Below are 13,527 nucleotides of genomic sequence, written 5' to 3' on the forward strand. Positions count from 1 at the left end.
TTAATTTTAAACGGATCAAATGCAGCATTTATCTAGAGACTGAGAAATGCTCAAGAGAATATTTTAATGCCATCACCTGCGCACTTAAAAAACAAGAGGATAAACAGTTTTCACAAATTTCTGCTACCAAGACAACACGCTGAAAGCAGCCAGTGACAGATTTACGTTCCCAGTGTACTCCACAGTGCAGAAAGAAGGTTCAGGCCCTTTGCTCCACGTTGCCTGCTGCAGTGCCAGTTGACCAGGAGGCAGTCCCCAGTGCCGTCACGTGTGCTATGTTACTTATAATCATCCCAGGTGTTTCTTACTGTTTGCTAATTTCTAGGATTATTATGTAAGGATAAAACCTTCCGTAGATCCATATTCACACAGAATGGCTGCCAAATAGCACTCCTCTTCTTCTGCCTGACTCAGTCTTAAAGATACTGAAATCTTGACTCTATCCAAAGGTGGAATGTATTTTTGAGCGCTGCTGGAGGAAAGAAAGCCGAGGAAAGAAAACCATTATAAAGGATGATCTCTACTCAGACTTTGACCAGAATTAACTGAAATCCCTCCATTCCAAAAATACTGATAAAACCTCTCCACAGACAAAACTTACAGTCTCCTGTGAAGAAACTGCAATGCAGCAAGGTAGGGAATGCCTGTCAGCACAAAGGGGAGCACACTGACTGCTCAGCACACAATATAGGCAAACTCTCCTGCTGCTGTGGTCTAACCAGGGTCTAACCATCTTTTTTCCTTATGTTCCAGGTTTACCCTTTCCCCTCTCAGTGTATCCTCGTTGTGACATTCTGCTTTCTTCACATCCCTTCCTCCACTGCTACTTCCCCAAACCTGATCTGCTTTCGAAAATATAAGTCAACTCTGCCTGACAACAGATGAATGAATTCTCATTCTCACAGACTTATTCAAGTCAACAGCTGGAGCTGCCAGTTATATTTGCTGCTTACTATTAATGGCAGGAACCCCAGAAGGAATAATATAGAATTTAGGACACACTATTCACTGAATTTAATTTTTTTTTTTAATCATTTCTGTTCCCATTCTTTCCTTAGTTTTCTAAGTGTAACAAACGTTGGGCTGGTATCTATTTTAACTTGGAACACTGTGCGTAATAACGGGAGAAGTTACATATAAAAAAAGATCTAGCATGAACATTCATATCAAATAAAAAGTGGTAATTTTATCTGTATTTTTTAATGCAAGAAACAAGTGCTTATGAAGAGTTTCAAAGAAGACCGTAAGTAAAAATGTTCTTCCAATTTTAACTACCATATTAACTGAAACTGTAGTTCAAAGAATAAAAGCTATTTTCCCATGGTTTTCCTCTGAATAAAGAAGAGAATTCTAGTGACATCCACTTGCAGTTTCATTGAGTCTAGTTGCCCTTGGCAAAGAGCTGCAGTAAAATACGGAATCTTTTGCTGTTGCCTCAGGAAATACAAATTCTGATATTTTCTGCTTATAGGTATGGCATAATCTGATTTTTGGCTTTTGAGCCTGGTGTAAGAAATGAAACAATCTCTCTCTAATTTTTAGAGACTCTATTCTGTTTTGAATGCAGGACTTCACTGTACATGAGAAATGTGGACCTTTAAAGTTGCACCCAGAGGAGGGTCACAAAAATGATTCGAGGGATGCAACACCTGTCCTATAAGGGCAGGCTGAGAGCTGGGGCTGTGCAGCCAGGAGATGAGAAGGCTGCAGGGAGTCCTGAGTGTCTAAAGGGTCTGTAAGAAGGAAGGGGACAGACTCTTTAGCAGGGGAAATGGTTTCAAATGGAAACAGGGGAGGTTTAGATTGAATATAAGGGAGAAGTTTTTTTAGAATAAGGGTAGTGAGGCACTGGCACGGGTTGCCCATAGAGGTGATGGATGCCTTGATATTTAAAGTCAGGCTGGATGGAGCTCTGAGCACCTGATGGAGCTGTAGGTGTCCCTGCCTATTGCAGTGGAGTTGGACTAGATGGCCTTTAATGGTCCCTTCCAACTCAAAGATTCTATGGCTCTATGCCAGTTCTCAGCAGGACAACAATACATTAATGATCAATGATCCTGTATAAATACACACATACAGGTACCTAGAGATATAAAAGATGAGGTCTGTGCTATGTACGACAAGAATTAGAGAGCTGCAAACATCTACTGTTGAAAAGATAGGAGATTTCCATCCTCTTTTGTCGCCCTGATAAATTTTTAAATTAATCTAGGGAAAAATCAGGAAAAAATCTACAAACCTATTAATTCTGGTGGGGTTTTTTTGTGTACGTTGTTTGTTTTCTTTTTGTTCATAAAGTAACTTCCAAATTATCCATGTTTTTGAATACAGCTTTCAAGCTTCCAAGAAGACCTTAACTGTATTGAAATTGATGAAATTATGAAAAGTAAATGAAAATGACAGTGAAATTCTGTTGGCTAAATGGTATATATATTATGTACATAGTACATACATTGTATATACATTATACAAATAGTTTATACATATAAATATATATGACTACTGAGAATTTGTTTCCATCATGTCAAAATAAGATAGACAAGATGAATTGAAGTGTTCAGTTCTTTCAAGCTGGGTCACAGGAGGCTTGCGAACAGGAAATTACAGAACATCAAAAAAGACTTTGTCTCTTGGGAAGATGTTAAAGGGATCAGGAGTGCCACTATACCAATGCATGCAGTGTGTGAAATAAGCAGAAGGAACTGGAAATCTTGATGCACTTGGAAAACTATCACCTTACTGCTATTAGGAAAAGCATGGTGGGATGATTCACATAACTGGAATAATTACCATTGAGGGCTTTCTAGAAGGGATAGGCAAGGTAGAAAGAGTGAGGGAGTTGCCCTCTATGTAAAAAAGTGGATGTGCTGCGAGGAGCTCCCTCAAAAGCAGTCAGGAACACGTTGAAAGCCAGTGTGTTAAGATCAGGAATGGGAGCAGAGAGGGACAGCTGGTGGTCAGGGTCTACTACAGGCCACCAAATCGAGGCAGGTCTGTTGACAAGGCCATGCTTCAGCTGCAACAAGTTTCCATATTAAGTCTTGAAATTTGATGTTTTTAAAACCAATTGTATAAAAGCAAAGTAAATGTTGAACTTCACACACCTCTTTGAAGACTTTCTGATGGGACGCTATCTCCCAGCAACCTAGATAGCTGTCCTACTTTTGGATGCAGATACATTCCTCACAGATGAAAAGAACCCTTCCACTGCCTCTACATCTGTGCTGTCAGTCCCCACTGTAGAAGCTCATTTATTCATGTGAAGCAGCTATTGTGCTAGAACCTTATTCTCCTCTACTTCTACAATTTCAGTACTGTAGAGTGCAGTTTCTTCTGTTGGCTGTCATATTATGGGTTACCGACTTGTTCTGTCAGCCTCCCTCCACCTCTTTTCTCCAAGAAAGTATGAATTGTATTCATTCCAGTATTTCTGCATCAGACAATTAGTTAAAAGAACTCTTTATCCTTAACAATGAAATCCTGTGCCAAAGTCTCTTGAACTGCTTTCAGTATGACATTAGGGATTTAGTTCACTTATTTTCATACGACCTTTCATTATATATGCATGAAAAAGTAATTACAAAAGGCAATAAGGTGAATTAACACCTCCCTTTTTCTCCTGGTAAATACAAGTGGCTGAATCTGTGTTGCAGTCCCATCCTGTGGCTATGCTGCACACCACCCTGCATCCTCAGCATCATTCTCCCATTGACAGATCCCCTTCTCTGGGAAGTTTGTGGGAAACTCCTGTTTGCTCCTTGCTGGGAGTATGTCCGGTTTTCAAACCTACAGCCTTGTGAGTACAGACCTGTAAGAGTGTACTGTGAAGAGTCTCATCTGGGGCTGTAGTCAGAATGTAGTGGCAGTTCAGGTGCTGGCAACCTTGGCAAACTTCACTATTTTTTTAGAGACGTGTCAGTGTCATAAGCGTGTGGTTTTGTGCTTTACAATAAACAGGAAATACATTGCTTTCTTTGTTCTGACAGCAATTGTTATTTTCTTAATTCACCACCTTTGTTTTATCCAATAAAGCCATTATTGTCCAAAAAGCTGTACAAGGGCACATTCATTAGCTAGTATTTATCCACAGGTAAGCATTTACTTCATTTTGTAAGCTGTGGAAGGCAGTGAATGTTCTGCACTTTTCTGTGACATCTTTTTCCTTCAACAGCGTCAGAAAAAGGATGTCAATACACTATGCTGCACACCATACAAATGCAGTAAATGATGCTCCAGATCCTCAGAACTGAAAACAGCCCTCACAGTGCAGATATTCACCTAATACAAGCATAAGTAGCTCTCTTTTTTTTGCTCCTCAGGCATCTATCAAGTACCCATTGAAATGCCTGTGTTAAATCATGACAATGACTGGTTCAGGCAAGTCCATTCGTACTGAAAATCCCACGACTAAATGTGAGACATGACCATTTTTTAGTAAGAACACATTATAGTTGTCCAGCAAGCATGTAATCTTTGCCCTCTGACAGATTTGAGGAAATTAGAAGAAAAATAAATCATAAAGAATAAAGAAAATAATGCTCTGAAAGTAAAGCTTCCTATTTATTTCCACAAAAACTTTAAAATCTACAAAGAACCCAGTAACAGTCTGATAGTGCTAATTCTCAACTACAAAATGTGGTTTTCAACATAGTCATCACCATGAGCTCTGCATTTGTGCCAAAGATGAACAAGAAAAAGCCTGCGTGCCACACTCACCAAAATCTGCAGCAGCAGAGATGACCCACTGTCGCCACTGCCGTTGCTGAAATGCACCACCTGCTGCCTCACTGAGCTCACATCCACTGTTTGGTCTCCATAAATGTTCAGCCAAATGTCAGTGAATACCAATGAGTGCTATTTTTTTCTGAACGGAAGAATTCATTGACACTTTTTTGCTTCGTATGTACTTCCATGTCAGACGCCATTTTGTCAGAGTGCCCTTTGCTGCCATTTCTCTTATGGCAACAAACTGTAATGGAATACTGCTTTACTCCCAACATTTGCCCCTGTCATCATGAACCAACATAATAAAATAGGAGGCATTACTTTCGGAGCAGCTCATACTTTTCTAGAACTGTATTTATGCATGCAAAAGCTTAAATCACTACTTTTGCCATAAGGAGTCTGTATTTCAGTATTGCTCCCTGATATTCAAGGTCACTGTGCTTTCAAACCAAGTGAAATTGAGTGATTCCCAAAATGGAAATTTTGTTTTCAGACTAAGAGGTGCTTCACAACCTTTGTCACAGCTTACCTCCAAAAAATTAAGTCTAATTTATATTTTTGGTAGGTAAAGCTACATAAAACTGTAATACTGGGGAAAAACAGGCTTTCTGGAAAACATCTTCACATAAACAGCATAAGAGCAGCACTGAAGATGCTCAAAGACTAACAGAATGCAAAAACAGCTCAGAGAATACTTTAATCCTTGAGAAGCACTGAAAAGAATTATATATAACTTTGCAGTTGTTTGGTTAGAATAACTTCTTTTTAATTTCTCAGGGAACCTCAAATCTTTTCTTCCAAGCAGCGGTATTATTTTCTTTTTATATTTTTATCAATGGTTCAGTTGCCTCTTAATCAAAAGATAATGGAAGATGAAACATTGCTCACTCAGCAGATAACATAGGTCCTATATGTGATCACTCTGAACAGAAGTTCACACAATGAGCATGTACAGTGTACACATAACTGGATCACTAATAATGTATGTAAAATATGTCATCATATCTAAAATTCAGTTGTTACGACATTTTCTCATACACCCTTTGGGTCTGAGCTGATAATCACCATTCTATAACTACATTCTGAGAATGAGTGCAAAAGCATGTGTTCAGTATTAACAGTTAGAAAAACAACTGCACCCTTTATCCGACTCCCCTCTGTATTTTTTTCTGTATTTATTTATAAACTGTAGTGAGTAAGGGCTTTGAAACAGTATTTTCTATCATAAACTTTAGCTTAAGCTTGCTGTAACAACCACCTCCTCTGATACTGGAGTATTCTCCTGGGGTCCACGCTTCAAGGTTTGACCTTATAATGCTGTTAAAAAATAACCACTAATTTTATACAGTTATGTTCCAGTATTCCAGAGCATCCTGTGATTTCCAGAGAATAAATGGCTGCATCTATTAATTTTGAATAGAATTGATCCGTGCAAAGGCATAAAATAACTGCAGTAGTGGAACGCTGACTCCTAACAAGCACACAACAGTCTTTTCAGTGAGAAGGAATGAGTCTAGCTAACAGGAAAGAAAATGTAAAACAACACCAATGGTGAGATCACAACAACTACTATTAACCAGGAATGTTTCTGTTAAATGAAACAGCTGCCATAAGACAGAGGTTATTAAACGTATATGTTATACATGCGAGCCTTTGGAAAGTGGTGTAATATCTTCCCACATCTCATCCAGAAAGCTAAAAATTCAGATGAGAGTCTGAACCAGCAGGAAGGTGAACACAGACTCCTCATTTCTGTGTTTGGTTTCAAGCATTCAAAACAAACAGCAAAATGCTGAACAACTGAGTCACAGCTGACATTAAGTCTTGCTCTGCCAGCTGCACCTACCTGAACTAGCAGTCTGCTGTTCTGTGCCACCTCATCTCAGAAATGAACAAGTTCTGCCAGTGCTGGTAACGTTCTCTCAAATCCCTACCACAGCTGAACTCCACAGTGACAGCTAGAACTGATACTGGCAATTAGCAGTTATACAAACACCAATGTCCATATTGACCTATTGCCCTTCGTTCCTATTTGTCTCTTATTTCCATTTTTTAATTCCAGTGTGTGTGGCAGAGTTTGGTTCCATTTCAATTCCTGCAGGAGGAAGCACCTAGACTTACAGGGGCTATAACCATATTAACATAACTAAGATATATGTTCCTGTTTCCAAAAATGAAACGTTACACTGATCTATGAAAGCATGCTCATTAACAGCAAAACATTCCTGCTAATTTTCAATTTGTGTAAATTAGATTTCTAAAAGCCACTGCCATAAAATATCTATGTAGCTTTTACACTGAACCACCTAAGAAAGGAAGGCAGGCCCGTTTTCATTTTGGCTAACCTGTTTGGTGTGGATCTGGACAGATCATAAAAGACAGAATGAGATCCAGAATTCAGGTGAGAACTGATGCTGCTATTTTGGATTCTTACAGCTGAAAATGGTATGTAGCTGAGTGAGCTCTGCACTTCCAGAGTATCTGAACTTCAAGTCAAAAGGAGTAGCTCTGACCTCAGTTGTCTATTACAGCTGCTTGTCCTTGTAGAGCAACAGAAGAGCTGTGTTCATTAAGGGCTGATTTCAGTTGCAAGGAAGGAACAAACAGTACCTATTTGAGCTACTGAAGGCTTCATGTCCTCTCAGTGTAGAAAGTAGCTCATACCTGCTCTATTTCCAGAGAGCCTTCAGTGAGAACAGAGCAGTGGGTGCCTCACAGTATTCCAACAATTGTTTTTTTGTGATTGTGCTTAAAAAAACCCTACTTTTAAAATATTATGAGGTGCATACATGATGCAGCTCAGCTCATTATTGATCTATGAAAAGGACAATGCATAAACTCACAAGCTAAGAAGATATTTGGTCTGATACTAAGTTTGACCTTTCAAAGAAAAAATCTACTGAGATTGCAAAAGTTTTCAGTCTCTTACTAGCCATATACAGAAAAGTCCATGGCACAAGCCACCAGATTTTTCCATTATGTCCTCCTTCAGTGAGTAAATAGAACATTTGGAGTCATAATTCACTTGAAAATGTAACAACAAGGACTATTCACTGATAAAACCAATCTCACTTGTCTTACTGAAGAATTAATGGAAGATTTCAGATGAAAGTAATTTTACAGATAGGAAGCCTCAGTGAAAACTCATTTTATGAGTAAAGAAACCAGCACACAGGTTGGACCATCCCAATCTGTTGGCAGTAAAACATTGTAAATATAGCATGGTCTTGTATGTACAAGTGCAACCCTGTTCACAAAAAAAGAAGCCCACGTAAGTATTTTCACAACCTCTGCTCTCATTTTGAGGAATTAACAGCATTTAACAATTCATGCAGGATGTTAAGGAATTAATAATGCTTTCACAAGTTATGACTCCTTCTACCATGTTTCATTTTACCACTGGGAAAAAAAAAAACACAACAAACTACTCACCAGAATTTTTGTAGTGTAAGCACTGTTGATAGCAATTGCATTAACCAGTAATTCGAGAGTCTTAGCAGGTACAGAATCAGGGTCAGGGATCTCTTTGTAGTGCACATCACCAATATAGGCTTGGACGACTGTCATCCGGTTGGTTGTTAGTGTCCCTGTTTTGTCAGAGCATATGGCTGTAGCATTACCCATAGTTTCACAGGCATCTAAGTGGCGGACCAGGTTGTTATCTTTCATCATTTTCTGAGGGAAAAAAAAAAAAGTAACTCCAAGATTTGCTTTGATAAATCTCAAACATCAGTCATACAAAGGAAAAAGTATAAATCTTATTCACTAGAAGCTCAATCAGAATTTTGTGTCCAGTAATTAGTACTGTATTTACTATGTAAATCGATCAAGCCCTGACCATCCCTGAAATAGTTTTGTTTTTTTTTATCAAATGAAATAGTTCTATCCTTTTATCATGGATAAATATTTTAAGGAGCAGGCAGAACAGCAAAGATCAGCTGAAGTACTGGAAATACTGAAAACAATAGGATTTTAAAAACAGTATAACTATAGCAAACATAAGAAACCGGGCAGTTTTATACACTTCCTTTTGGTTTGCTTTGCTTCTTACAGCTAAAGTCCTAAATCTAGAGATCAATCAGGAATACTTAGTAGCATAAATAAGGTTACCTAGTAATTCAACAACTGTACATGCACAGAATATGATTGAGAAGCTATCCTGTAAACTATTCATATTTCTATATTTTAACCTTGTAATGTTTAGTCGAACTTTTTAGCCTTTATTTAATAACATTTCCAATACCAGTGTCACCCTACAGCACACAGAGTGACTGCACACCTTGCAACCCAATCAAACTAAAATAATCACCAATGACTTAAAAAATCCACCACCATTCCATACTGCATATTTTTCACAAGATGGGCAGTCTTCCTGGGGTTATAAGTTGCCCTTACTCAAACTTTTTCAATATTAAAAACCTCTGTGTCCAATCACCTGACCCTAACTTTCAGAGCAATACCTTATGCTCACAGGACACAGTGTCACCAGCTGAAGCCAAGATGTATAACTGTTTGATACTGCACCCATAGCCACACAGGGATGGATGTGCTGCATGCACTGTGTGAAGGCCATCAGGAGAATGGAAAAATATTTTTAAAGCAGTTAGGCTCCTTACTGGCAAAATCACGTGGCTGAGATCTGCTCTTTTTTTCCCTAGTAAGATCTGACTACCTGTAAATCAAGGTATTTCTTCATAATGTTCATGTTATTTACCCGCTAAATGGAAACAAATCACAGAGTTTTCACCTGGGATTGCTAGAATGTTTATGTAAGGCCCATCATTCTTTGATTTTGTGACAGAATCATTTGCATTGGCTAAAAACCACTGTAACTGCATTGAAGAAGAATTCTACTTCCTTCGAAAAAAGAATCCTGAAAACTTGAAATCCTTGTCGAAACTTTTTACTATTGCAAAAGCAAGTCTGAAGACAAACTTATATTACAAGCCTACACTACTCTTAAAAGTAAGCCCTGCTCAATAAATTCCTGGTAACTTTGTTAACTAAGCAGGGATTTCTGTTGTTTGAAAACTGTGAAGTTTAAAAGACTTGAGTTAGCATACAAACGCATTTTTTTTGTTTTTTCAGAAGTACTTTCAAAGCAGTACTTTAAAGAAATTTCTCCTTATCATTTTAATGACATTAATTTACAGGCCAACTTCAATCAAACCTGACAAAAGCTGAAGAATAACACACTAGCAAACTCGACAGAAAGCTATTTTTCTCCTATAATTATTTTGAATGTTTCTTACCTTTACAGAATAAGCCAAAGAAATAGTGACAGCAAGTGGAAGACCCTCAGGGACAGCAACCACAAGTACAGTAACACCAATAATGAAGAATTTAACAAAATACTGAACATAGACAGGAGTGCACTCGGGTAACCACTGTTTCTTTTTCACCACAAAAGTGTCAATGGCAAAATATAGTACCAAAATGATTACAGTGATGGCAGACATCACCAAACCTGTAAATAGAAATATGCAATTACTACAAAGTAAAAATTACAAATATGTGCAATTAGAACTTTATATTTGAGTTTAATTAGAACTTTATATTTGAGTTTAATGTAAAATTATTTTCACTCTTCATAAGAGTTTACATTGCCACCAGTACAAATAATGAAGAAAAAATTACTATGATACATTTGCAGCAAAAACCATTATTATAGTAAGTTTACAAGAACCATCCATACATTCTAATGAAGAGGGAGGTACTCCATTCCACAGAGCAGCTAGCTGCTGCTACAGTAATTTCTAAGCACTGTCACATTGCTGCCCTCAAAACTTACCAGGCGGTCTAAAGTTGTGCTGTTGTTTAACCCAAGTTTTTCAGGTTTAGTACATCACTATTCTGTACATATTCAAACATCAGTTGCTCATCTTTCTTTTTAAATATGTTTACCTTAAGAGGCTTAAGAAAAGGAGCCTCTTCCTATAATTTGCTGTTATCTAGAATATTTCAGACAGGCGTCCAGTTGAATACAATGAAGTAACATTGCAGAATTGTCCACTGAACAGTTATTTAATTGGTCTTCTTGTAAATTTTACTAATACTAGTGTTCCCAAAGTTTTTCTTACAAAGGAATCTACGCAAATAGTGCATACTTCTGTGAGGAGAGGCTCAAAGGCATACAACACTGACAGCATTCCACAAGAGAGATTAAGAAGTATTTCACTGCAGTCACAGAAGATCCTGGCTGGGCACAAATGTGCTCTCATACAGACTGTGGTAAGACAGCATTTCTCGTGCACAGATTTGCTCCTGGATTAAAGTGACAAACAAAAACTGGTTTCCTTTGGAACACCTACTTAACCTTGTTGTTATTAATCTTTGACATTCTCTGATGAAGAGGGTAAGCCTGTTTTTCAGAGTAAATTAATTTCTCCCTAATGAGATCATGGAAAAAAAGGATGATACAGTGAATTCCATGTCTTGACTGAAGTGATAGACAGACAAATAAATAAAAAAATAAGTAAAAGGATTTTAAAGTTGACAGGATTTTGATGACTCAGGGAGACCACCACTTAATATCAGAGGATAAAGAAAAATCCACTAAAACATTATATAGGGAAATCTTTATGACAACTCAAGACATTCCCATAGATTGCCTGGTGTAGAAGGAAAAATAAGACTAAAGAGATCATAATTAATTTAATTCATATTACTTGCCACATTACTGTTAGAAAGATGTATACAATTACTTGAAAATTACAAAAGAGATGTAGAAAAAGTACTTACTGTTGAAAAATATGTAATTTAAGAAGTTAATAAACACAAGAAATTATGAGGTTTCATATCAGTGTGTATTGCTATATAGCCAGCAACAAAACAAGAGAAGCCTGAGGAATATGAAAGTGGGCAAACCATGAAAGTGAATACTAAAGAGAGATAATTGTAAATTACGAGCCATATACTGTCCATGAAAAAAAAGACAGAAGTGGTGTCATGGTTTTCTGCCATCAAAAAAAGTAAAATAAACTAAAAAGGATTTAGAAGGAATAGGAGGGATAAAAATCAGACTGGGAAAGAAGGATAAGGATGTTCAATGGAAGTGAAGATAGGAATCTGCTGTAGGAGCACAGCCATGTATCTGGGTAGAGTCTGAGACCTCTTTAATACCACTAGAAAAAAATAGTTAGCAAGCATTACATCATTTTGAAAGACCTAAACTTTCTACCTGCACTGTTGGAGAAGTGCCACTTTTAACAGCATGGATCAGGTGGTATTGGACAGAATAGCCAACAGATACATCATATTTGCATAGAAGGTGTGAACATGGAAGTCACGAGATAATAAATAGAATAATTTCAGAATCCATAAGTGGGAAATACTGTGAGAGTGACATTTTCAGATTATATTAGAGATTCTATAACTATGTACTTGGAAGGGAAGAGGAAATTAATATAATGTAATTATTGCATTTGGGAATATCAACTAAGCTGCATTTCATTTTGCTTCATATATTCATTACAATCCAAGTTGCCCAAAGCTTTCTGTTTCTTGATTGTAAAAACTGGGCTTTAGAAAATGAAAGGTCTTCAGTACCACCTACTATCTTCAGAACCATACTATGACAGCCCATTTCTAAATGTTGCACTAATAAGGCACTACTCTGTTTAGAATTATTTGTTTATAAGCTCTTAGTGCTTAGTAATAATATTCTGCTATTCAGTCAATTATCCCATCGTACCTGCTTTGCCTATCTGGACTGCCAGCTTGGTCAGCTTTCCCTGTAGGACAGATTTTTCCTTCTTGTGCATGTTGGATTTCTTCTTGTCTTTGTCATCTCCTTCTCCCCCCTCGGCACTCTTCAGTGGCTGCATCTCCATGGCAGCAGCCCCATCTTGCTGCTTGGCTAATAACGCAGAACAAAACTGTTACTTCAGAACTGTCTTCCATTCTTTTTCTTGTAGTGTTGACACTGAATTAAACTAGCAGCACTCGTTGGAGCTGATGAATATAACTTTGCACAGGATTACCCTCTGCTCCCACAGCAGACAGATGCCCAGGTGAGGACCCAGTGGGGTTCCAGAGGGACACAAATGTACAAGTTTACCCACATGCACTTCACACAAGGGAATATGTATGTAATGCACCATTTGTCAAGTACCATGAAAACCTCTAATTCTGGGTTGGTTTGTTTGTTTACCACCAACAATATTCTGTATCATACACATATATATCACTTAATGTTTTGCAACACTTGGCAAGAAACAGTACATCAGCACTGCAGGATTTCCTAGAATAGCAGATCTCAAATATTTTGGCAAGTTGACTGTCTATAATTTTCTAAATTTTGGTATATCTCATAGACTACAATGCAGACTTATAATCTTGGTGTTAATTAAACCATTTTAAAGGCAGTGTGGTTGCAGGGATGATCCATACACCTGCTGCTCAACTCCATGGGCATCTCAGTGACCAGTGGACCATAATTTGTGAACCACTATTCTAGAATAATACCAAACTTAAATAAAAGTTTCCTTAGCATTCATTATCAGATTGCCTGATCTGACCTTCAAGTCAGACAGCAATACCATCGTCATTCTGCGGTAAAAAACAAAACTATAACTTTGAAGGCTAAAGCATCCTTTCTTGAAAGAATGCTAACGCTGATACAAGGAAACTTCAATTTAGTATCAGAAAGAAATAGACGCTTTTTAAAAGCAGTGACACTCCATAATTTATATATGTGTATATGTCTGGTACAGAAAGGAAAGCAAATTAAACAGAATGAGATGAAACAGATCTGCTCTGGTTTGGCATTCATGAACAGTTTTTAGAAAATTTTGCTTATTT

The 13,527-nt window shown here is 37.6% G+C and overlaps 1 protein-coding gene across 1 annotated transcript in view; it reads right to left on the reverse strand.

Moving 5' to 3' along the window:
* The window catches only part of ATP2B2 (ATPase plasma membrane Ca2+ transporting 2), a 111,977-nt gene that overhangs the window by 60,181 nt on the left and 38,269 nt on the right, over positions 1-13,527 (reverse strand). The window contains exons 8-10 of the mRNA XM_042880542.1: positions 12,419-12,583; positions 9,978-10,192; positions 8,158-8,400 (exon numbers count right to left, since the gene is read on the reverse strand). Coding sequence (XP_042736476.1) covers positions 8,158-8,400; positions 9,978-10,192; positions 12,419-12,583 — 623 coding nt within the window. The remainder of the gene's footprint in view (positions 1-8,157; positions 8,401-9,977; positions 10,193-12,418; positions 12,584-13,527) is intronic.

Source organism: Lagopus leucura, unplaced genomic scaffold, assembly GCF_019238085.1.
Source record: "Lagopus leucura isolate 7727_CA_CO unplaced genomic scaffold, USGS_WTPT01 Super-Scaffold_100026, whole genome shotgun sequence".
Lineage (NCBI taxonomy): Eukaryota > Metazoa > Chordata > Aves > Galliformes > Phasianidae > Lagopus > Lagopus leucura.